Here is a 27,335-nt window from a genome sequence, read left to right as displayed (position 1 = left end):
CCAAATTTGTACAGAATGTTTTGGTACCAACTCGGGGGGTTAACACTCTTGACCATGTTTATACTAATGATAAACATGCATACAAATGTCGTTTGTGTCCTCATGTTGGGCAGTCCGATCACTCATCACTCTGGTTAATTCCCAGATATTTGTCGGTATTAGGGAGAGACCGACCAATTACTAAGGAAGTTGAGGTCTGGCCAGAGGGATCTTTATTAAGTTTGCAGGGTTGCTTTGAGTGTACCGACTCGGATCAGTTTATTGAGGAGGCTACTGGGGATTTAGGTGTTGATAACGATCGTCTGGCATCAATGGTGTCGTTGTATATTAATTGTTGCATAGAAAGTGTTACTAAGAGGAAAATAATTTGTATCTTCCCAAACGACAAACCTTGGATGAACAGTGAGGTTCGTTCCCTATTGAGAGCTAGGGATAGGGCGTTTAGAGCAAAAGATAAATTAGCTTATACGATTGCCCGTACTAACTGAAAAAAAGGTATTCGTCTTGCTAAGGAAGCTTAATCGAGTAAGATTGAAGACCATTTTAAGGAATCAGGTGATGCAAGAACGATGTGGAGAGGAATTAAATGCATCTCTGATTACAAAAGTTCTACTTCTGCCAGGACAGGCGGTCCTTCGGCTGATGAGCTAAATCATTTTTATGCACGTTTTGAAGAGGTTGACTCTTCTACTGGTAATTCCTTTAGATTCCACTCAGATAGTTTTTGACCCTAACTGAAGTTGAGGTTAGGGATTGTTTCAGCAGAACGAACATATTCGTTCGTTCCAGGCAGAGTATTACGGGCGTGTGCTGAGCAGTTGGCAGGCCTTTTTACAAAGATTTTTAACTTTTCACTGTTCCACAGTGTTTTAAAACTTCAATAATTGTTCCAATTCCTAAGACTGCGTTGGTCTGAGCGACTATAGGCCGATTGCTCTCACTTCATTGATTATGAAATGTTTTGAGAGAATTGTTTTGGTCCATCTAAAAAGTGTCATTCCATCGGGATTTGACCCTAATCAGTTTGCCTATCGGTCGAACAGATCAACTGACGACGCAGCTCTTATGGTGCTTCATAGAGTACTTTGTCATCTCGAAAATAGAGACACCTATGCTAGATTGTTATTTGTGGATTATAGTTCCGCCTTTAACACGGTAGTGCCGGCGGTGTTAGTAAAAAAGCTTTTAAAGATCGGATATGGTACGGCCATATGTAATTGGCTGTTGGATTTCCTGACAGATCGCCCGCAGACAGTCAGACTGGGCTCTGACCTGTCTTCAGAACTGGTGTTAAACGTAGGAGTTCCGCAGGGTTGTGTTTTAAGTCCCTTCTTATATTCTTTGTCTCCAAATTAGACTCCCAGTCAGAGGTATACAATCTCTGTGATTAAGTTTGCGGATGATACCACTCTGGTAGGTTTGATAACCGGTGGAGATGAGAGTGGTTGCAGAGAGGAAGCGAGAAGGCTCGCTGAGTGGGGGGTAAAAAACAACCTGTTATTAAACGGTAAGAAAACTAAGGAGGTTGTGATAGATTTTAGGAAATCTAAAAAAAAATAGCATTTGTCCATTGATTTTGAATGGTGAGGAGGTGGAAAGGGTCACCGATGTGAAATTTTTGGGGATCAAATTCACGGAGGATTTATCATGGTCCTTGCATATCACGTCTGTAATCCGGAAGGCTCAGCAGCGTCTTTATGTTCTTACGGAAGCGCCGAGTAGCAGGTCTGCAGCAATCTACTCTTGTTAACTTTTATCGCTGCGTGATTGAGAGCTTGCTGACCTATGCGATCACGGTGTGGTATGATAATGCCAAGTGTTCTGATCTTGTTGCCTTGGAAAGAGTGATCAAATCTGCGGAGAGGATCATTGGCCAACCCTTGCCTAGGTTGGCGGATGTACTCACCGCAAGGAGTCTGTTGAAGGCAATCAAGATGATTGAAGATAGGGGTCACCCCTGTAATATGTTTTTTTTCCCCTTTGCCATCGGGGAGACGTTATAGGTGTTTAAGATGTCGTACCACTAGGTTAAGGAATCGTTTCTTCCCATCTGTGATTGTTGGTTTGAATTCTCAACTTTGCTAAACTTATGTGATGTATTTTATCTGGTGTATATAACATGAGAACTGTATGTAATTTCGCTATACATGTCCATGTACAGTGACAATAAATTATTCTTATCTTATCTTATATTCCAGAAGGTACGGCAGGTAAGAAAAAAAAACCAAAAACATAGCAACAGGGTCCAAAGATCAAAATGACACAAGTAAAATAACTGCCTTTTAAATCATTCAGGCACCTGAGTTTGGTATTTCCAGAGTTGTACAATGTTATCCTTAGCTGGGTACACACATAAACATTATGGTGACCCAGCATTGTGGTGATGGGATGTAACAATATTTGGCATAGCCGTACACACTACATGATGTATCGCATGATGAAGCAATATAGCGTTACATGATTCATGTGATAATACTGTGTCATCTGTGGCTTGTCCCATTAGACATGCAGAACATCCAGATAGATGATACAACCAACCAATTCATCAATGAACTGGATGGATGTACATACTGTATGATGGTCGTTGCATTCCATCACGGATCACAACATCGTCCAATATATCGTATAGTGTGTACCCAGCTTAACAAAGGCCAGCAAAGCCTGATTTGAATTCAGATCTCGTACCACCTGTGGATGTTTTAAAATGTGTCAGGCAGTAATGACTACACTTGTGCGACAGAATGGAGTATGGAAAACAAGCGCGGTCAGGGTTCCCTGAGGACCGCAGTTGAGAAACACAGATCTAATTATTATTATTATCCTTTATTTATATGGCGCCACAAGGGTTCCGCAGCGCCCAATTACAGAGTACATATGCACATAATCACAACAGGAAAACAATGACTTGCAGTTGAAGACAATATAGGACAAGTACAGGGTAACTAAGCATAACTACACCCAGGGACGGGTTGGGAAACAAAAGTGGCCCTGGAAAAGTTTCTAGAAGTGGCCTCATGTGGGCGGCACCAAACCAACTGCAGGCGGAGCCAATACCAAAGTAGGCGGGATTACTTCAAAATTTAATGTAGGCGGAGTTACACCAACAAAAAGCAGAGCATGTCAAATTAGCTGGACCTAACACATTAAAAGTTTAGAAAGTAATGTGTTGTAGCAGGAGTAGTTAAATTAAAACTGGGGTGACATTTAATTCACTGCACACTCATATTTCAGTCCATCTCCTTCATTTTTCTCCGCTTCTAAGGGGTCAATGCAGTTCAACACGGATTGAATAGCGCTGGGAGGGAGCTCCTGGTGCTATTCAATTCAGAGCGATGCTGTCCCTGACTAGAGGATTTCTTCTTGCACTCTTCTAAGGGTGCGAGACGAAATTCAACAAAACTAGGTCCGCAATGCTGCTTTGTGACCTAACGCTGTGCAAACAGCACCACGGCGAGGCAGTTTAGTCGGAGAATGCCCGTTCTCTCGACTAAACACCTTATTTAGTCCAGGAATACGTGTATTCTCAGACTTAGCATCACGCTGCATTGAATAGCTCCAGAAGCTCCCTCCAGGTGCCATCCAATCCTCATTGAATTGAATTAAACCCTTAGTCTATCTCCCCCACTAAGTCCATCTTCTGCATATGTTTGCTCTCTTAGTCTGTCTTCTGCGTGCGTCTCCTCCTCCCTCTCAGTCCATCTCCTGCATGTTTCCCCCAGCCTCTCTTTTCTAATTTTCACACCTATGCATGTTTCCTTCTGTCTATTCACTGACCACCTTCTGCCTTTCTCCTTCTGCACAGTTTCTGCCTCTCTCCCCTTTTATCTGCCAAGCTTCGCCCAGTCACTTGATGCAGGGCTTCTGCACCAATGGGACAGCCACAATTGGAAGCATGCAGCCACCCTGTTTAAATAGGGGGCACAGCTTACTGCTGTACCACCTGATCCTACCTTTACTGCATCTCCACTGGGTGAACAATTCTGAGCAATTCGCTTCCCCATGCTTTGCCAATTGTTCCACTTTCTGCTGTCTGTTCCCTATCTGTGTGTATGCCTTCATCTATCAATCACCTGCCTGTCTTTCACCTTCTGTTACCTTCTTGTCTCCAGTTTCTTCCCCATTCCCCTCCTCTTTGTGTGTTGTCTGTCCCTACCAGGGCTTAAAGTGGTTCTGAAGAGGTGGTGGAACTAATTTCCCCCGACACTGACTCCCCTCCCATTAAGCAGAGGCAGGGGCGATGGTAGGGTGTTAGGCACCCCCCCCATAAACTACAAATTTGAGCACTAACCCCCATACTGTCTAAAGGAACAGTGCGCGCAGAAGGCGCGTATCACAAAAAAGGTGTGCGGCATCACATGGAAAGGGCGTGGCCGCACAATAGTACCCCCAATACAAATTATGCAACACAGTAGCACAATCTAAGGGGGATATTCAATTGTTTGAAAAGTCAGTTGGGTGTCTGCTTTTTCCTATCTAATAGACAGACACCCAACCGACTTTTCAAACATTTGAATTTCCCCCTTATTGTCATTACACTGTACATAGGCCCTCATTCCGAGTTGATCGCTCTCGTTAGCTAGTTTTGGCAGCCGTGCAAACGCATAGTCGCCGCCCACAGGGGAGTGTATTTTCGCTTTGCTGGAGTGCGAACACCTGGGCAGCAGTGCGCCTGCAAACACATTTTGTGCAAAACAAGACCAGCCCTGTAGTTACTTATTCTGTGCGATGATTGCTGCGACGAGTGACGTGGTATTGACGTCAGATACCCGCCCTGCAAGCGCATGACCACGACTGCGTTTTCCCAAACACTCCCAGAAAACAGTCAGTTGACACCCAGAAACTCCCACTTCCTGTCAATCTTCTTGCGACCGCCAGTGCGACTCAAAGCGTCACTAGATCCTGTGCAAATGCACGTCGGTGTATACGCATGCACAGATCAGCCCCTTTTTGACATGATCACTGCGCTGCGAAAATCCGTGGCAAGCGATCAACTCGGAATGACCCCCATAGTGCCTCTATTTCATATTACACCACAGAGTGGTACCCCATATTCATGCTGTGCTACACCGTTGCGCCCCTTATACACATGCCCACAGTATCAGTGCCGCTTATATACATAATAACACCCAAGGTAACAGTGCCACTTATACACTTAACAATGAATACAGTATCAGTGCTGCTTACATACATAATAATACCCACGGTATCAGTGCCGCTTATAAACATAATAATGCCAACGATAGCAGTGCGGCTTATACACATAATGGCCATGGTATCAGTGCCGCTTATATACATAATAATGACCACAGTATCCGTGCCGCTTATAAACACATAATGTCAACGGTAGCAGTGCCGCTTCAACACATAATAATGCCCACAGTAACAGTGCCGCTTATATACATAATAATGCCCACAGTAACAGTGCCGCTTATATATATACATAATGCCCACAGTAACAGTGCCGCTTATATACATAATAATGCCCACAGTAACAGTGCCGCTTATATACATAATAATGCCCACAGTAACAGTGCCGCTTATATACATAATAATGCCCACAGTAACAGTGCCGCTTATATACATAATAATGACCACAGTATCAGTGCTGCTTATAAACACATAATGTCCACAGTAGCAGTGCCGCTTATAAACACATAATGTCCACGGTAGCAGTGCCGCTTAAACACATAATAATGCCCACAGTAACAGTGCCGCTTATACACATAATGGGCACAGTATCAGTGGAGCTTATTCACATAATTGGTACGGTATCAGTACCGCTTGTATACATAATGCCCACGGTAGCAGTGCCGCTTATACACATAATAATGGCCATTGTAGCAGTGCTGCTTATACACATGTCCACGGAAGCAGTGCCCCTTTTACACATAATAAATATCACCCCCACCCCATTTGCCTCATCTCTCAGTGGTGTCTGCTCTCAGTGTGCCTTATTCCCTCCGCAGTGCAGCACCATTGGAGGGGGACTGGGGTAGGCGGGCTAAGGGTATCAGTCTAGCGCCGCCTGCCCACCGTCCCTTCTATTTGTGTGGGAGATGCGGCTGCACTAAAGAATTCTCATGGCCGGGCAAAGTGGTCTGGAGGAAATTGAACTGAGAGTATTCCTCTTCTGCATACTGTTACACCCCCCCCCCTTCCCATCCAGATCTCCATGTTTCACTGGCACTGTAGCTCTCAATCTTTAAAAAAAATTCCTACAAACTGCAGTACCTGATAGTGGTACATGGAGATCTGTCTGACTGCTGCAATCAGGGCAGGCTCCATGTCACCATTTCTTCCAGCTTCTTTCCCCTCCCTGCAGACAGGCTGACATTAGTCTGGTGGTGGCCGGGAGCGCAGTGCAGGCAGAGGTCATAGTAGACTTATACCAGTGGCGGATCTAGACTTTACTTATAGGGGCAGGGCCGGTGCTAGGGTGTTCGGCGACCCCCTGCAAACTATAAATTTGCGCCCTCCCTCCCATACTTCACAAAGGGACAGAGTGCCGAAGAGACAGCGCAAGCCAGGCATTGCTTCTGCATGGTGCCTGTGAAGCAGGTTGACCCGCGTGGCGTGGATGGGGGAGGCTCCTGTACCAGTGCCGTAACTAGACATTTTAGTGCTGTGTGCAAAAAAACAGCATCAGCGCCCCCTCCCCCCAAATATAAAACTGGGCCAATGCGCGCCGTAGGCGCGCGCCAGAATATAGGAGCGTGGCTTTATGGGGAAGGGGCGTGTCCACATAGCTCCCTTTTACACAGTAAGGCAGGCAGAGCTTCCTTTAACACAGTACGGCAGGTAGAGTCCCCTTTTACACAGTACGGCAGGTACTTTGCACAGTACAGCACGTAGAGTACCATTTTACACATTACAGGAGCAGAGTCCCGTTTTACACATTACAGCAGAAGAGTCCCATTTTACACATTACAGCAGCAGAGTCACCCTTTGTTACACACTCTCTGTTGCTGTAATATGTGTGTGTGTGTGTGTGTGTGTGTGTGTGTGTGTGTGTGTGTGTGTGTGTGTGTGTGTCTCAAGTCACCTGTTAGGGCGATGCGGCATCCAGGACTACCAGGCGCAGACACTCAACAACAGAGAGCAAGAGTGAGTGAGTGAGAGAGTGTGTCTGTGTGTCTCAAGTCACCTGTTAGGGTGATGCGGCATCCAGGACTACCAGGCGCAGACACTCATTTACTGGCGCTCACAGTCCCCTCTCCAGTGCTCAGGCTGCGGCGGGTGTCACAGTAAAGGCAGCGTCGGCTCCTATACGGGACCAGGCGGCTGAAGGAGCACTCTCTCTACTTCAGAGGTGGCGGCGGCGGGTCTCCCTGGCGGCATCAATAGAGGCAGCGGCGGCTCCTATACGGGACCAGGTGGCTGAAGGAGCGCTCCCTCTCCACTTCAGAGGTGGCAGCAGAGCTCACAACCAGAATTACTGCACGACGGGTAACACCAAATGGCGCGCTCCCCGTCGCTTACAAAGGCAGGCACCGGCGGACAGCAGAAATTTCACTACTCAATCACTGACCAAAACAGCCGTAGGTAGGGGTGTGCTGCCATATGGTGTGCCTTCATTGCACTTGCGCTGTGGGCAAGGCACCATCGGCACACACCTAGTTACGGCCCTGACCTGTACAGACACAGAACACAGACAGGAAGAGGGGGTGGGGGGTGTCACAGTGACTGAGACAGAACACACAGAGGTGGGTGTGACAAAGTGACAGAACACTGCGGGGGGTGACAAAGTGACAGAACACTGGGGGGTGACACTAACATAACACTGGGGGGGCACAGTGACAGAACACTGGGGGGGGTGACACAATAACAGAACACTTTGGGGGTGACAATAATATAACGAGGGGTGACACACCTCACAGAACACTGGGGGGGGGGTGACACTTCACAGAACACTGAGGGGGTGACGCTTCACAGAACCCCTGGGGGGGGGGTGACACTTCACAGAACACTGGGGGGGTGACACTTCACAGAACACTGGGGGGGTGACCCCCAGTGTTGACACTTCACAGAACACTGGGGGGGTGACACTTCACAGAACACTGGGGGGGGTGGCACTTCACAGTACACTGGGGGGGTGACACTTCACAGAACACTGGGGGGGTGACACTTCACAGAACACTGGGGGGGTGACCTCCAGTGTTGACACTTCACAGAACACTGGGGGGGTGGCACTTCACAGAACACTGGGGGGGTGGCACTTCACAGAACACTGGGGGGGTGGCACTTCACAGAACACTGGGGGGGTGACACTTCACAGAACACTGGGGGGGTGACACTTCACAGAACACTGGGGAGGGGGGTGACACTTCACAGAACACTGGGGGGGTAACACTTCACAGAACACTGGGGAGGGGGTGACACTTCACAGAACACTGGGGGGGTGACACTTCACAGAACACTGGGGGGGTGACACTTCACAGAACACTGGGGGGTGACACTTCACAGAACACTGGGGGGTGACACTTCACAGAACACTGGGGGGTGACACTTCACAGAACACTGGGGGGTGACACTTCACAGAACACTGGGGGGGTGACACTTCACAGAACACTGGGGGGTGACACTTCACAGGACACTGGGGGGTGACACTTCACAGGACACTGGGGGGGTGACACTTCACAGGACACTGGGGGGATGACACTTCACAGGACACTGGGGGGATGACACTTTACAGAACACTGGGGGGGTGACACTTTACAGAACACTGGGGGTGGGTGGGTGGGTGACACTTCACAGAACACTGGGGGGGGTGACACTTCACAGAACACTGGGGGGGGTGACACTTCACAGAACACTGGGGGGGTGACACTTCACAGAACACTGGGGGGGTGGCACTTCACAGAACACTGGGGGGGTGGCACTTCACAGAACACTGGGGGGGTGGCACTTCACAGAACACTGGGGGGTGGCACTTCACAGAACACTGGGGGGGGTGACACTTCACAGAACACTGGGGGGTGGCACTTCACAGAACACTGAGGGGGGTGACACTTCACAGAACACTGGGGGGTGGCACTCCACAGAACACTGGGGGGGTGACACTTCACAGAAAACTGGGGTCACAGAACACGGGGGGGGGGGGGGGGTGACACTTCACAGAACACTGGGGGGGTGACACTTCACAGAACACTGGGGAGGGGGGTGACACTTCACAGAACACTGGGGAGGGGGGTGACACTTCACAGAACACTGGGGGGGGTGACACTTCACAGAACACTGGGGGGGTAACACTTCACAGAACACTGGGGAGGGGGGTGACACTTCACAGAACACTGGGGGGGTGACACTTCACAGAACACTGGGGGGTGACACTTCACAGAACACTAGGGGGTGACACTTCACAGAACACTGGGGGGGTGACACTTCACAGAACACTGGGGGTGGGGGGGTGACACTTCACAGAACACTGGGGGGGTGACACTTCACAGGACACTGGGGGGGTGACACTTCACAGGACACTGGGGGGTGACACTTTACAGAACACTGGGGGGGTGACACTTTACAGAACACTGGGGGTGGGTGGGTGACACTTCACAGAACACTGGGGGGGGTGTGACACTTCACAGAACACTGGGGGGGTGACACTTCACAGACACACACAAACAGCCTGTTACCCACCAAGTTACCACACTAACATCCTGTTACATCCCATTCACCACACACCCCGTTCCCTGGAGTCATCACCCTCCACACAAGCTCATATATGTTTGCATGCATACATACATACATACATATAAGTCAAATGTTACCTCCAGGTCCCCACAGCACGGAGGGAGGGAGGGAGGCAGGCAGGCTACGGGCCACACAGACGATCAGTTAACCCCAGGCAAAGTTGGGGGCGTGGCCTAATCACGGACCCCCGTGGCCACGCCCACCTTTTTAAAACCCCATAGCAAGCTGCAGGCTGGAGCCCAGGAGAGGAGGTGGTGGCACTACAGTAAGGCTCTGCTCCACTGTGCCCAGCAGAAGTCAAAGTCGGCCCCAGTTTGCGTTATGGCTGGGGCCGGCTCTGCTGCAGGACCCGCTGCTGCTCAGTCTCTCCTGCCAAACGCCGGCGCGGACCTCCGCCTCCACAGGTAGGGGCTGTGCTCCCGAGTCCCTATAACTGCTGCAGCTGCTGGCGACCACGACGCAGGGTGACACATGGGGGGGCGGAGCCACATAGGAGAAGCGGCCCCCGCACGCCACTCGGCCCACCGGGGACCTCCCCGGTACAGGCAATGGCCAATCCGGCCCTGACTACACCAGAAAACGACATAGAGATAAGTTTCAAGGTGGCCGAAAAACTGCGGTATTTGGGAAGTTGAGGATTATTAAAGTAAGAAAAGGATAAGCACATGAGGGAATAGGGCCCTGCTCGTGAGAGCTTACATTCTAAGGGGAGGGGTGGACAGACAGGGGTGATACAGATGGGGTACATAGAGAGTGTGGAACAGAGGGTTAGGATGAGATGTTGCTGGGTTTGATAAAGAAGTGGGTCTTATGAGCCCGTTTGAAGTTTTGTCGAAAGGTGGAGAGTCTGAGGGGGAGAGGTAAAGAATTCCAGAGAAAGGGAGCAGCACGTGAAAAATCTTGGAGATAGGAGTGGGAGGAAGTAATCAGAAGACAGGAGAGTCGACGTGCATTAGCAGAGCGAAGAGGACGGGTGGGAGAGTAAAGGGAGATAAGGTCAGATATGTAAATGGGAGACGAGTTGGTGAGTGCTTTGTAAGTGAGTGTGAGAAGTTTGAATTGGATTCTGAAAGGGAAGGGAAGCCAGTGAAGGGCTTGTAGTAGAGGGGAGGTGGATGTAGTGCGTTTGGTGAGGAAGATGAGCCGGGCTGCAGCATTGAGGATAGATTGGAGTGGAGAGAGGTAAATGTCAGGGAGGCCAGTTAGGAGGAGATTACAGTAGTCCAGTCTGGAAATAATCCGTGAGTGAATAATGATCTTAGTTCCATCCTGGGTGAGAAGAGGTCTGATCCAGGAAATGTTTTTGATATGAAAATGACAGTTTTTTGAGAGGTGCTGAATGTGTGCTTTGAAGGATTACACCAAGACTACTTGGGGGCTAGAGGAGATAGTCGTGCCATTAAATTTATAATGAGATTGTGGGAGGTGAGGTTGTGCGGGAGCGTGGGAAGATGATCAGCTCAGTCTTAGACATGTTGAGTTTAAGAAAGCGCTGGGACATCCAGGAAGAGATAGCAGAAAGAAAGTTGGAGGTACGAGTGAGGAGAGCTATGGAGAGATCAAGGGAGGAAAGGTAGATTTGAGCGTCATCAGTATAGAGGTGGTATTGGAAGCTAAAAGAACTAATGAGTTCACCTAAAGAGGACGTATAGAGAGAGAAAAGGAGCGCACCAAGAACAGAACCTTGGGGGACACCAACAGCTAGTGGATGTGTGTGTGTGTGTGTGTGTGTGTGTGGGGGGGGGATATCATCATGAGAGGAGACAGAGAAGGAACGATCAGAGAGGTAGGAGGACAGCCTGGAGAGGGCAGTATCAGGCAGACCAAGAGAGTGAAGGATTTGCAGAAGGAGAGGGTGGTCCACAGTGTCAAAAGCAGCAGAGAGGTCAAGAAGAATAAGCAGAGAGTAGTGACCCTTAGATTTGACTGCATGGAGGTCATTGCAGACTTTTGTGAGGGCAGTTTCCAGACTGGAATGCGTCAAGCAGTGAGTGAGAGGATATAAAGGCAGTGAGGCAATTATAGACAATACGCTCAAGAAGTTTGGAGGCAAAAGGGAGGAGAGAGATGGGTCGATAGTTGGAGAGAGTGTTTGGATCAAGAGTAGGTTTTTTTAAGGATAGGGGAGACAAGAGCATGCTTGAAGGCAGAGGGGACAGTGCCTGATGAGAGGGAGAGATTGAGAAGGTGGGCAAGATGGGAACAGGCAGAAGGAGAGATGTAGCAGGTAAATTTACGATATGGTGACAGCCAATGATGTGCACTGCAGGGGGGGCAGATATAACATGTGCAGAAAGAGTTAAGGCCAGCACTGCCTGGCCGATGTTGGAGAGATGTGTGTTGAGCGAATCAGCACACATCTCTCCCCACGTTCAGCACAGCGCGATATGTGCTGAGCGTGCGGGGGGAGCAGGGGGCGCTCATTTCACCCAGCGGGTGAAGTGAGCGACCCGCTAGATTGGCCTGCATGCAGGCCAATCTAGCACCAGCGATAGCGATGCGCGGGGCTGCGCATCGCTATCGCTGTGAGGGGTACACACGGAGAGATCACTGCTTAAAATCTAAGCAATCTAGTCAGATTGCTTAGATTTTAAGCAGCGATCGCTCCGTGAGTACCCCCCTTTAGATTTGGGTGGTTTATATTTTTTCTGTCAGGGTAAATACTGGCTGCTTTATTTTTACATTGCAATTTAGAATTCAGTTTGAACACACCCCACCCAAATCTAACTCTCTCTGCACATGTTATATCTGCCCCCCGCAGTGCACATGGTTTTCCCCATCTGCTAACAAATTTGCTGCTACGATCAGGTCTGAATTAGTGCTATAGTCATACTTGCCGGCTTTTTGCCTGCTCTCTCCGGGAGAGAGCAGCCAGGTCGGCTCAGCAGGAGGGTGGGCTCCGACGAGCAGTGCAGAGGGGCGCGGGCCAGAGGTGTGGCGGGGGCATGGCAAAGGCAGAATGGGGGCGTGGCTGCAGGGAACACCATGTAAGCCACGCCCCCCGTTGTGTAATGCCGCCATTACCGGTATTGTCCAGAAGGGGGCGTGGCTATGATGACGCGATTCAACAAGAACTTAACTTGGAGTATAATTGAAGTTCTTAGCACACATTTGCGCAAATATGAGGCCCATGTACCGCGGCCAGGTGACTTCATCACATGGGTCCCTAACATTCCTAATACTATCACATTAAATAAATTTATACAGGACTTATCTCTAAATAGGGCCCTTTCAATGTGTGATCTGAAATGCTAAGAACTTCAATTATATTCCATGTTAATTGTGAGAGTTTATTTAAATTATTTTTACTATCGGTGTTCTTAGTGCTAGGAGTGTGCATCTGCATCTCGCTTCCTCTCCAAATGATGACAAGCATCTGACTAGCCTTCCTCATTGCTTTGTTACATTGCTTATACCCCTTTCACACCGCAGCTTGAACCCGGTAAATTGCCAATTTTTAAGGCGTCCTAAACGGTTCGAGCTGCGATGTGAAAGGGTCACCTTCAATTTACCGTTTTCAAAATACCGGTATTTTGAAACGGTAAAAAAAGCAGGGTCCTACCCGTCTCAGACCCGTTTCATTGTGCAGTGTGAAAGGGTCTGAAACGGTATTTGCAAGCCCCAGAAGGTGATAGGCTGTCTCCATGTGTGATGTCACCAGGCAGAAGCAGGAAATAAACATTTAAAATGACAACCACTGTTTTGTATGGGTGAAACGGGTTCAGTGTGAAAGGTACCAAAACGGTAATGAAATGGTAATATACTGGTTACAACATGCGATGTGAAGGGGGTTTAACTGCTCAGACCCGTTTTAAGAACCATTTAAAGAACCATTTCAAAAGCAGGTTTTGCGATGTGAAAGCAGCTTTACCTGCCTTTAAGTCACCTGAAATAGTGACTCCTAGATCCCTTTCCTCCTCAGTAGTTTCCAGTATAGTGCCATTAATACTACATTTAGCCTTTGGATTTTCGAGACCCAAGTGCATGATTTTGCATTTTCTGGCATTAAACTGCAATTGCCACACTCTTGACCATTCCTCTCATCTACCTAGCTCCTCAATAATTTGTTTTACCCCTCCTGGTATGTCTACCCTGTTGCATACCATTGTGTCATCTGCAAAAAGGCATACTTTCCCTTTAATGCTATTTGCAACGTCACCAATAAAGATATTAAAAAGCACTGGTCCCAGTACAGATCCCTGGGGTACTCCACTGGTAACATTTCCCTCCTGTGAATGCACTCCATTTATCACAACTCTCTGTTTTCTATCCTGCAAGATCGTATCCATTCAATAATCTTAGTATCCAATACCAAGTTTTCAAGTTTATTTAGCAGTTTGCGATATGGAACAGTGTCAAAAGCCTTACTAAAGTGTAGATAACCTATATCCACGGCTCCACCTTTATCCATCACTTTAGTCACATAGTCAATAAGATTTGTTTGACATGATCACCCCCAGTAGTGAATCCATGCTGTTTGGGATCCTGTAAATTGCTGGATTTGAGATAATCTACAACTCTTTCTTTTAAGAGTGTTTCCATCAATTTCCCTACTACTGATTTAAGACTCACTGGTCTGTAGTTGTTTGTCTCTTCCTTGCTTCCACTTTTGTGCAGTGGGACTACGTTCACTCTTTTCCAGTCCTCTGAAAGTACTCCTGTAGCTAATTACTGGTTAAATAATTCTAATGGTTAATGGTGACTTGCAGGCATTGGCAAGATCCCAGCAAGTCTTCCCAATGTTTTAAAGTGCCAATTATTTAAAAGGCAAAACCAGGTTGGTTTTGCCTCTTAAATGATTGCCACTTTAAAACACTGGGCAGACTTGCCAGGATCTTGCAGATGGCATTTAAATTGCCAGCTATTTCCCCCCTATTTCCCCCAGAAAGTCACCGTAAGGACTTTATGTACATATCCAGGTTGTATTGCACGTTCTGCTTAAATACTCACTATAGAAGGTACTGGACGTTAATAACTAAAATTAGTTGGTTTATGATAATAGATCATTAACTATGTCTTGTTTTCTTTGCAGTCCCGGGACCAGAAGCTGATTGGAAACCAAAGTGGAGCTAGAAAACATGGCGCTACTGCCCATTCTTTAAATGTTGCCTCCACGGTACTGACGATTCTGGGTTGCATCATCTCAATGTCAATAATTTACATCAATTACCTTTACTTGAAGGCAGCCATCAAGAACTTGTTTGGGATGTAGTGAAGCAGGCGCGGCCTCCTATCAACACCTTATTTCTAAGACTCCATTTCTTTTCCCAGTATCTTATTTCTAAAAATGGAATTTTATTATTATGTTACATAAGGCTGTCTGCAATCTGTGTCACTATTCCCCTCATATCAATTACATGAAACAGAAGGTGAAGATAGATTGTCAGCTCATTTGGGCAAGGTGTAGAGAACACTTCATACATAAGGTAGCGGAGCAGCAGTTTTAGGTGCTGGGGGCAGTGGCGCACCCAGGGGGGGTTTCCGAGCACCCAGAAACCCTCCCTCCACTAAAAAAAAAAAAAATTTTTTTTTTAGCTGCATGAGTATTATTAATGGCTGTCTAGCATCCTCTGCAGCCTGCTGTCTTCCTGGTCGCAAGAAAGTTTACTTTATTTTAATTATAGTACATATATATCCATGTGCATACATATATACATACATATAAACACACACACACACATGATATATATATATATGTGTACTGTATGTGTGTGTACACATATATATATATATATATACATATATATATATATATATATATATATATATATGTATGCATGTTTAATATGCTATGTATATGTGTATATGTGTGTGTATGTATATATATATATATATGTGTAGATATATGTATTTATATATATATATACACACACGCACACACACGCACACACACACAGACACACTAGTTTTACGGACCCAGCATATACTGGGTCACCTCTGTCCGCACCCCCGTGATTGGCTCCACCTAGTTCTGGAAACCCCCCCATGCAAATCCTGCATTTGCCACTGGGGGGGGGGGGGGGGGGGTAGAATACCTTTTGTAATGGAGCCTATACATCAGAAATAACAATGAAAAAAAAAAGATTCAGCGTTTGCTTTCCGCTCCTATTTAACGATTCTCCAAACCACTAATGTGCGCCTCATACATTGTCGATATTTTTCAGAGACTTGCACTTCAAAATCACATTTGCGAATCATGAAAGTAGGATAAAAATGTGGCGAGACAAACCGCACTAGATCGCTCCCGTCTCTAAAGAAATCCTCCTAAGAGAGGAGGGAAGTTTCAACAGGAGACTGATTTAAGTTCAAAGATAGCCAACTACCATAATTTTTGAAAAAAAGAATAGAGGAAATCTTTTAATTAATTCATTGGTTGGCGGTGCTCCCCAGAGTCAGAGACAGCACACATTGTTATGGAAAGAAAAGAAGACTCTTGTTTGGGGGCACTCTTAATTGTATTATACCTGTACAGAGAAATACTGTTTATCAATAAAATATAGCTTTTATTATTACATTAATAATATCTGAGATTGTGTATAATTTTTTGGATAAATACCATAAACATTAAGAAACAGAAAATGCAGCAGTGAAATCATGCCCTGCAATTTAGTTGGGTATAAAGTTATTCCCAAAGTGGGTATTTAATAGGCTGTAAGAGCCCAAAAATATTATTATCCACACGCCTATTGTCAATAGGGCCTATACTGGTAATAAAGTTATTGTTCAATCTAAAAAACCTGAAAAGGCACTAATTAGTACTAGACAAAAATTAACATTAATACCAATAATTTTAAAGTATCATAACACTGACTGTTAAGGTTTCCTCCTTCCCTATTAATGAATAGCTCCTGACCCGGCCATCAATCTTTGTTGTGCAAAAACCGGTAGTGAGCAGCCCAATCTCTATAGCAGTCACACGTATGGAGATTTTTAAATCATAGGGTAAACTGTAATAAGCCAATCTATTCAAGGTCAAAGTTATATATAAGTGTGTTTCAACTATTAAACACATGAAGAGTCCTGTATTGGGTTGCAACCGCAAATTTAGGAGAGAGGACACATAATGGTATTACTCCTGACATTAAACATTATAGCAAACTGATTGATTACTAAATAATATTGTTAATAAAGCTGTCAGCAGAATATCCCAGATGTCCCCAATTTGGCTGATAGAAATGTTGCAACTTGATCTGTGTATTCAGTACAATGTTGCGAGTTATACTGAGGCCATGCATCAGCTGCAAAGTATTTGTGTTACACCACCAGACTAGGGAGAGAACAAAATACACTGTGCTCTATATAGAAGGATACAATGTGTCTTTGTTGTTGCAAAAGCCGGTAAAATATTCAATCACATCTACAGGATGCAGGTTTCTCATACCAGAAAACCACAGTGTAGCAATTTAGCCTCCCCATCTGAGTCATGTGTGATGTGTGATCTAAACATTAGTAATCACAGTTAGGCATGTGGAATAAGGCAATTAAACTAATCCATACTAGATGTGAAGACCTGTATAGGTCATTAATAACATTTACGGGAGGCAAGCTTCCACATACCGGATAAACACAGTGTAATAATTGCGCTTCCTCAAATGCACGTAATCACAGAGAAACACACATTGAATAGATAGATATAACAGTTTAAGCTATTTAAGCCATACTATATATGATCGACCTGTATATTCACAATAACATATATGTGTGTTAAAGGTTCACCATACTTTTGAACTGACTTGACACGAGAGAAAGAGAAAACCAGTGAATTAGTCCTGCAACTTCTGCTGTCATTCCATCTTGATTTACCTGCGCCTATGTTAATCAGCGGATGAAAGATGAGAGAGTGGCCGGGTAATCCACTGATTGGGAAGGAAGGAAAGTGACTTTCTACTGTTCCGGTTAGAGCGCATGCGGCTACCTGGTGTCAGGGGACATTGCAGGGAGCCGCAGCGCAATGCAGGAATGAGAGCGGGCCGAGTAGATTGGTGCCTATGTCAGGAATAAATAAAATAGAAAAAGCCTGTGTCACGGGCGTGTGGTCTCACAAGCCTCCCACTGGCAGCGGCATCAGCTCCGATTCAGCTGTGGATTGGATTGGATAACGCGTTTCACCCGTAGGCTTGTTCACATCCTATCACCTGCAGCGTCCACAGCACACCACTATCACTAGCTATATATAGCAAGCGCTTAGTGGTCATCAATCATAGAAGAATTAGATTGACAGATACGTAAGCCACTAGAAAACCTAAAAAGGCCTTTTAAGAATCAAAGGTCACACCTGCAAAATTACTGCAAACTTATTCTATCCCGAACGAGAAACAATACCATATAGACATATAAGTATATGCAAGTGTGCATCCATTCTCAAACAGTCCCCGTGTGCCACACTGTTTAATGGCTAATTATATTATTTAAGTTGATACATTTAACAGCTATTTGTGGCCATATCATTGATATATAATATACAACTATATGATTATTAGACCCAGGCAACCCACCATATAATACAAATTACAAATATGAATGGACTGCCTGTAAGAGACCAACAAAGACAACGTGTGAGTTAATAAATGTATTCACAAAGGGACTGTGCATATATATATACACATAAATACAAACATACAATACGCATATATGCATATATATGCACACGCACACTACATGCATATACACGTACACACACATACATAAAAAAAATTTTTTGGAAAAATGATGAGAAATGGGAAACATTAGTATCAAGAAGATATTAAAGTAAAATATTTTATTTAAATTATTATCATTTTCAATTTTTTATTTTTTATTTTTAATATATTTAAAGAGATTGTATACAAATTGAACTTTTTATGTACACCACTCAACTTATCTTGACATTATGACTAGTTTTAGCCTAAAAAATGAATTGATTGTGAGACGTACAGTAAGACTAAGGAAAACATCAACTTAATTTTCCCGAATGAAATAGAACAGATGACAAGCAATGTTAAGTGGGAAGAGGATTTTCGTAAATTAAAATATACATTACAAAAACAAATACGAGTCGAATGGGATATCACTACCCTGGAGAATTACCAGAAACAACGGATCTATCCTAGAGGTCTTAGGCCCAAAGTGTTTCCAGCATTTCCCTTGGCAACTGAAACACTCAAGAATGAATGGGAAGCTTGCCTGCTTAAATGTTCACATGAGCTAATGAACATTCTATTGAAACATGATAATCTATTATTAGATGAATGTGAAAAAGAAATTGAATCATTGGGAAAAACCCTGGAACAATGGGAAACGGATTTTCAGTTTCAAAAAACCTTTGAACAGAATACAACTGATCTTGAAAAATACGAACAAACTATTATTGACCGCAAGAGGGGTAAATTCCTTAGAGACAAAAAAGACTTTGCCACGGGACAAGTCTTTGTGTGGAGAAACACACAAAGAAGAGAATATAATAAGGGTACACAAGAAACTTACGGATATTCATCATCAGAAGCCGACTCGTCTGGTGAAGATACCAATGATACACAATTTTTCAATAGACAAAGAGACTCTAATATCAAGAATAGGGTTTTTTTTAGAGAACCCAAAGGGTGCCAAAGGTGGACATCAGGAAACAAGAGGAAGACAAGGCGGTCCTCGAAGAAGAGGAAGAGCAAGATGGGGCTCCCCATCCCCCAACAGAAATCCAATTCGGGCACGGAAGGGCTTGTGATGGATAGTCTCAAAATAATTAATTTGTCTGATCATGATTTAACAGCTTTCGAGGAGAATGTTCTTAGTAGAGGTCTGTCTTTCTCACCAACTATCAACTTTGATCGCTTCTCATTAGAAAAAGACCTCAAGCTTTTTGAGCGTAAACTTCTTCTGAAAAAGTTTTTTACAACTAGAAAAGATGATCTCGAGGCAACAGCTGGGGAAGATCTCACGGAACAAGAATCTACAGCATTGGCCGCCCTAGAGGAATTGAATGAGGAATCTGGGGATGTGACATCCACATATCCAAGCAGAAGTAAACCTATGTGTAGAAAGAAATCGACATTTTTTCCACCTGAGGCTATTTGTCCAGAGATTAAAGTTTTTACTAACTTGGTATCCAAGGAATTTGACACTTTATATGCAAATCGACATTTATATAAAGTGGATAGAAATCTTAGTAGAGAAGAATGGGAGTGTCTAAAAAATATTAAGAGCTGGAATGACGTAACCATTAAGCCATCCAATAAGGGTGGTAATGTGGTGATCTGGCCCAAAGAACAATACATGAAAGAGGCCTATAGACAACTCCATGATAACAACTGTTATAAACATCTACTACTTAATCCTATGGATTACATAAAAAGTAAATATAAAAGGATCCTGGAAGATTCTCGTGCAAATGGAATCATATCCAAACACGAATATGAATATCTTTGGACTGAGAACCCTACAACTCCTACTCTATACCTATTGCCGAAGGTACATAAGGATCCCAAAATTCCACCTGGGAGACCAATAGTCTCTGGAATAAACAGTATATCCGAAAAGGCAAGTCGATTCCTTGATCTACACTTAAGAGATCTGGTAATAAGTCTTCCCTCCTATATACAGGATACGAGAGATATCCTCAAAAAGATACATGACATCAATCTAGGAGAAGGTTATTTATTGGTAGGTCTGGATGTTGAGACTTTATATACAAGCATTGATCACAATGCTGGTATCTCTGCAGTGAAATACTTCTTAAATATGAGTGAACTTGGTGACTTTCAGGAATTCCTTTTGGAGCTACTACACTTTGTTCTGAATCATAATTTCTTTACCTTTGATGACAAATTCTTCCTGCAAGTGAGAGGGACAGCTATGGGCACGGCGTGTGCGCCAACCTATGCTAATCTATATTTAGGATGGTGGGAAAAAGAATTGGTGTTTAGTGGCGATAACGAACAATTCACGAAACACGTGATCATGTGGTGTCGCTATATCGATGACATCTTTGTAATTTGGGATGCAGGACAAGAACTTTTGTTGCAGTTTATTGAGAAACTTAATTGCAACAATTTAAATCTGAGTTTGACTTATGAAATTAGTGATACTGAAATTTCCTTTCTGGATATAAAAATCTATAAGAACAATCATGATCAGATAGAAACTAAACTTTTTCGTAAAACCACAGCCACAAACATGTTACTCCACCAGATGAGTCACCACTTTCCAGCAACTGTGTAGAATACACCGAAAGGCGAATTTCTGCGCTTGCACAGAAATTGTTCTGAAGCAGGCATATTCCAACAACAGAGTGATGAACTCACACGGAGGCTTAGAGAGAGGGGATATAGTCATAACTCTATCAAGAGAGTGAAACATACCCTAAGAAATATTAATAGGGAAACACTAATTTTTGGGGGAAACAATACTACAGTCAAACATAAGGAGGAAGTGAGATTTATTAGTAACTTCAACAGCGAATGGAAATTAATCAAGAACAGTCTTCAAAAGCATTGGCATCTTCTTTTGGCCGATACGGATCTCTCAGGACAACTCGGACCAACTGTATCTATGAGTTGGCGCAGAGCTCCAAATTTACGTGATCACCTTGTCAAGAGTCACTTTACTCGTACCAAACCTAAAAATCCCACCCTGGTAGGCTCTTTTGCGTGTGAATCATGCAAGGCCTGCCAGTTTATGATTAGAAAAAAGGAAATCATGGACAGATATGGCAATAATATCAAAATTAAGGACTACATCAACTGTCGAACAACTGGGGTGGTTTACTGTATCCTATGTGAATGTGGTGCCAAATATATTGGAATGACCACGAGGATGCTAAAGCAGCGCATCCTTGAACACATTGGAACAGTGAGGAATGCTGTTTTGGATATGAGTAGGGGAAGACAATTGACTACTGTGGCCAGACATTTTCACTTTAAACATAAGGGAGATCTGAAGACTTTCAAAGCATTTGGTCTAGAGACAGTACACCTTGGTATTAGGGGGGGAGATCTCACTAGAGAGTTACTCAAACGTGAAAGTCGTTGGACATTCGAATTGGATGCGCTAACTCCGGGCGGACTCAATGAACACATCAACTACAGCCCTTTTCTGTGATAATACCTATACCAATTATATCCCCTATAATCAATCCTTTGCTTTGATTTTTTTCTCCTGTTGAATTTTCCTCTGTCTCTTTTCTCTCCCCCTAAGACCAATCCACAAATTTGACAAAAATTGGCCAGAATACCTTATTTCTCTCTCTCTCCTCTTCTTTTTCCTCCTCCTCTCCATTAATCGACTGTCTATGAATTCCTGCCTCCACCTACGTTTAGCCCTATTTGTCTACAGGTGTGTGGGTGCATGTGCATGCTTGCATGCATGTGCATGTATACACACAGGAAGAGGTATATGATTATGTGTATATATACATGTATATGGGTGTGCATATAAAAGCTTTTCACACACTCTTTAATATTTCTTATTTGTTTACCTTTTTAAACCTCTCTTTTTTCTTTCTTTTCACTATATTTAATAGAAAGAATAACAAAAAATAATAAAAAATAAAGAATTGAAAATGATAATAATTGAAATAAAAATATTTTACTTTAATATCTTCTTGATCCTAATGTTTCCCATTTCTCATCATTTTTCCAAAAAATTTTTTTAATGTATGTGTGTGTACGTGTATATGCATGTAGTGTGCGTGTGCATATATATGCATATATGCGTATTGTATGTTTGTATTTATGTGTATATATATGCACAGTCCCTTTGTGAATAAATTTATTAATTCACACGTCGTCTTTGTTGGTCTCTTACAGGCAGTCCATTCATATTTGTAATTTGTATTATATGGTGGGTTGCCTGGGTCTAATAATCATATAGTTGAATATTATATATCAATGATATGGTCACAAATAGCTGTTAAATGTATCAACTTAAATAATATAATTAGCCATTAAACAGTGTGGCACACGGGGACTGTTTGAGAATGGATGCACACTTGCATATACTTATATGTCTATATGGTATTGTTTCTCGTTCGGGATAGAATAAGTTTGCAGTAATTTTGCAGGTGTGACCTTTGATTCTTAAAAGGCCTTTTTAAGTTTTCTAGTGGCTTACGTATCTGTCAATCTAATTCTTCTATGATTGATGACCATTAAGGGCTTGCTATATATAGCTAGTGATAGTGGTGTGCTGTGGACGCTGCAGGTAATAGGATGTGAACAAGCCTACGGGTGAAACGCGTTATCCAATCCAATTCACAGCTGAATCAGAGCTGATGCCGCTGCCAGTGGGAGGCTTGTGAGACCACGCGCCCGTGACACGGGCTTTTTCTATTTTATTTATTCCTGACATAGGCACCAATCTACTCGGCCCGCTCTCATTCCTGCATTGCGCTGCGGCTCCCTGCAATGTCCCCTGACACCAGGTAGCCGCATGCGCTCTAACCGGAACAGTAGAAAGTCACTTTCCTTCCTTCCCAATCAGTGGATTACCCGGCCACTCTCTCATCTTCCATCCGCTGATTAACATAGGCGTAGGTAAATCAAGATGGAATGACAGCAGAAGTTGCAGGACTAATTCACTGGTTTCTCTTTCTCTCGTGTCAAGTCAGTTCAAAAGTATGGTGAACCTTTAACACACATATATGTTATTGTGAATATACAGGTCGATCATATATAGTATGGCTTAAATAGCTTAAACTGTTATATCTATCTATTCAATGTGTGTTTCTCTGTGATTGCGTGCATTTGAGGAAGCGCAATTATTACACTGTGTTTATCCGGTATGTGGAAGCTTGCCTCCCGTAAATGTTATTAATGACCTATACAGGTCTTCACATCTAGTATGGATTAGTTTAATTGCCTTATTCCACATGCCTAACTGTGATTACGAATGTTTAGATCACACATCACACATCACACATGACTCAGATGGGGAGGCTAAATTGCTACACTGTGGTTTTCTGGTATGAGAAACCTGCATCCTGTAGATGTGATTGAATATTTTACCGGCTTTTGCAACAACAAAGACACATTGTATCCTTCTATATAGAGCACAGTGTATTTTGTTCTCTCCCTAGTCTGGTGGTGTAACACAAATACTTTGCAGCTGATGCATGGCCTCAGTATAACTCGCAACATTATACTGAATACACAGATCAAGTTGCAACATTTCTATCAGCCAAATTGGGGACATCTGGGATATTCTGCTGACAGCTTTATTAACAATATTATTTAGTAATCAATTAATTTGCTATAATGTTTAATGTCAGTAGTAATACCATTATGTGTCCTCTCTCCTAAATTTGCGGTTGCAACCCAATACAGGACTCTTCATGTGTTGAATAGTTGAAACACACTTATATAACTTTGACCTTGAATAGATTGGCTTATTACAGTTTACCCTATGATTTAAAAATCACCATACGTGTGACTGCTATAGAGATTGGGCTGCTCACTACCGCTTTTTGCACAACAAAGATTGATGGCCGGGTCAGGAGCTATTCATTAATAGGGAAGGAGGAAACCTTAACAGTCAGTGTTATGATACTTTAAAATTATTGGTATTAATGTTAATTTTTGTCTAGTACTAATTAGTGCCTTTTCAGGTTTTTTAGATTGAACAATAACTTTATTACCAGTATAGGCCCTATTGACAATAGGCGTGTGGATAATAATATTTTTGGGCTCTTACAGCCTATTAAATACCCACTTTGGGAATAACTTTATACCCAACTAAATTGCAGGGCATGATTTCACTGCTGCATTATCTGTTTCTTAATGTTTATGGTATTTATCCAAAAAATTATACACAATCTCAGATATTATTAATGTAATAATAAAAGCTATATTTTATTGATAAACAGTATTTCTCTGTACAGGTATAATACAATTAAGAGTGCCCCCAAACAAGAGTCTTCTTTTCTTTCCATAACGAATCATGAAAGTACCCATATTACCAGCAAAATACTACAAATCGGCTGATCGTCACCCTACAGCCCTGATTGGTCGGGGAAATCCAACGTTGGACAACCTGATTCATTGATTCCGATCACTGTGCCGATATTTTTTTTATACAATCATCTGTGAAATGCAGAATGGCTCCAATTGATGGCTGATGTACGGGCCCCAAAAGGCAGTAGCATTATTAACTGCAAATACTGGTGATTGGAATTTCTGTGGTGAGATATGGCCTGAATTAAGACAGTGTGATGTGGAAATATGAGCAAATCACTGTAGAATTCTAAATACATTCAGCTGCTGGCAACTAGCTACCGCTCGTCATTTACTACACAGCCACCTTTGTGCTGCAGGGGGCGTTCTTCAGTCCAGTGATTCTCTTTGGTATGATGCTCACTGGTGGAAACCATTTCTGATGCAGCTGCTGCTACCAAGGAAGTAGCCAGAGTCACAAAGGAGAAACAAAGATGGAATCAGCAATGCCAACCGACAACAATCAGAGCTAAACTAATGGGCCCAACACACTGGTAGATATTTTAGAACGATATGGACGATATCGTTCATCTCGTTCAGTGTGGAGGCACAGTCTATCATAGTTTATCATTGCAAGCCAATTTGGACGATATCGATGTTTGCAATGTCAAATTGTACAAATCGTTCAGTGTGTATGCAAAAAATTGTTCATTGTTCATATCGCCCAAATCGCACAGTGTGTAGGACCCTTTAGATGGCATCAGTAGATCTATTATACAACCCTGTCCTTGGTGTGATGACATTACGATTTGATTTCTCACTGCCCTCACATATTTGTAACTGTGTTACATTTGGTGAGTTGACCTAGCACAGCCATTGCTGTCTGCATGTCATATCATTGAATAAGATGTTATCTCTATATCTATCTGTAAATATGAATTCATCAGAGAGCTATCGGACAGTGCGACAGGTTAGATAGCTCTCTCGAGTGTTTAGGAGCAGAGGTTTATGTTCCCATGAACAATTACTGATACATATTAGACAACCCCTGTGCAGTACTAATAAGCTAGCACAGCAGTTATGTTAGTCCATGTTAATCCTTTGTACAGAAGAAAAATCCCCCTCAGCTATGACCAAATCACTATTACAATTTGTGATCCGCCCCTGAATCAATTTATGAGTGTCATTGCCCCAGTTAGGAAAGTATGGGCTGACCTGGAAGTAAAGCTGCGGCCTCTATTTTACTAACGGACCTCAGCCGAGTTAGGATCTTATCTTCTTTCCATCTATAGCGGCTTCCCTTTTGGCATGGGGAAAATGCCATTAGGACATTAACTGAAGACATTTCCTCCCCGCAATTTTTCACCATTCTCTTTAAGAAAATGGGCAAATTGACAGAGGCTCACTTCTCAACAGACTTAGACCTCATACATTACTCATGCATAAGCTTTTGGTGTATTGTTCTTAATGTATAAGTTTGCTTGGTTCTTCTCACATAGGGGGTCATTCAGAGTTGTTCGCTCGGTATTTTTCTTCGCATCGCAGCGATTTTCCGCTAACTGCGCATGCGCAATGTTCGCACTGCGACTGCGCCAAGTAAATTTGCTATGCAGTTAGGTTTTTTACTCACGGCATTACGAGGTTTTTTCTTCGTTCTGGTGATCGTAGTGTGATTGACAGGAAGTGGGTGTTTCTGGGCGGAAACAGGCCGTTTTATGGGAGTGTGTGAAAAAACGCTACCGTTTCTGGGAAAAACGCGGGAGTGGCTTGAGAAACGGAGGAGTGGCTGGGCGAACGCTGGGTGTGTTTATGACGTCAAACCAGGAACAACAAGCACTGAACTGATCGCAGATGCAGAGTAAGTTTGAAGCTACTCAGAAACTGCTAAGAAGTGTCTATTCGCAATTTTGCTAATCTTTCGTTCGCAATTTTGATAAGCTAAGATTCACTCCCAGTAGACGGCGGCTTAGCGTGTGCAAAGCTGCTAAAAGCAGCTTGCGAGCGAACAACTCTGAATGACCACCATAAGCTGTATGCAAAGACCCTTAGTTATTTTTTCTGTATCCCTTTTACACTATATAGCACATTAAAACAAAAACAAAAAAATGTGAAAAAGAAATTGCATCCTATTTTTATATGTTAATGGTTAAGTTAGGCAAAATGTCTGCAAAAAGTGTAAAAGTGTGTAGTCTATCGTAATATGATCAAAAAATCTGCTCAAAGATAAAGGTAATAATTTTATGAGCTTTCCTTCACCTTAATTTGTAGACTGCTTCTAGAAAACTTGAGTGCTCATACAGCTTTTTCAAACTTCCATAGCCATGGCTACCAACATCACGTGACCAAGCATCTCTACACTAGTCCTGAGCCAATCTATTATGTCTTATTCAGTCTTCGACCATCAAGCCACACCACAGTATCACAAAGCAAAAAGCATACATTAACAGCCCGGTATTTCATATGCTTGTGCTACATACATATGACTATACAGAGGAAAAAAAATACTTTGAATTGTATGGCAACATTGGAAGCTCAGGAAAAAGTAAAAGTACACTAGTACTTATATTATTAGCCTGACCCTGTGGTCCAACAAAACTGTCCATCAGTCTAATCATAATGGGGTACCACCACCAAGGGCACTGAGGGGGTGGGTGGGTAACAGGCCTAGGCTTGTTGCAAGTGCTCAGTTCAGCTCACAGTATTTTTTTGGGGGAGGGGCACTGCTAGACCTCCCTGGTTTGGCCA

At 43.6% G+C, this 27,335-nt stretch overlaps 1 protein-coding gene and 1 long non-coding RNA gene across 2 annotated transcripts in view; both read left to right on the top strand.

Moving 5' to 3' along the window:
• Positions 1–16,211, top strand: part of LOC134968844 (interferon-induced transmembrane protein 1-like) — a 35,260-nt gene extending 19,049 nt beyond the window's left edge. Inside the window, exon 2 of the mRNA XM_063944356.1 lies at positions 14,723–16,211. Within this exon, the coding sequence (XP_063800426.1) occupies positions 14,723–14,902 (180 nt within the window). The 3' untranslated portion in view covers positions 14,903–16,211. The remainder of the gene's footprint in view (positions 1–14,722) is intronic.
• A 6,662-nt stretch (positions 16,212–22,873) lies between these two features.
• LOC134968843 (uncharacterized) lies at positions 22,874–26,709 on the top strand. Its single transcript, XR_010189345.1, has 2 exons — positions 22,874–23,276; positions 24,539–26,709. It is a non-coding gene; the product is annotated as an uncharacterized LOC134968843 (long non-coding RNA).
• The last annotated feature ends 626 nt before the right edge of the window (positions 26,710–27,335 follow it).

This window comes from Pseudophryne corroboree, chromosome 11 (genome assembly GCF_028390025.1).
Source record: "Pseudophryne corroboree isolate aPseCor3 chromosome 11, aPseCor3.hap2, whole genome shotgun sequence".
Classification (NCBI taxonomy): domain Eukaryota; kingdom Metazoa; phylum Chordata; class Amphibia; order Anura; family Myobatrachidae; genus Pseudophryne; species Pseudophryne corroboree.
Note: the sequence above shows the minus strand (reverse complement) of the source record. Positions and strands in the feature narration are given on the sequence as shown.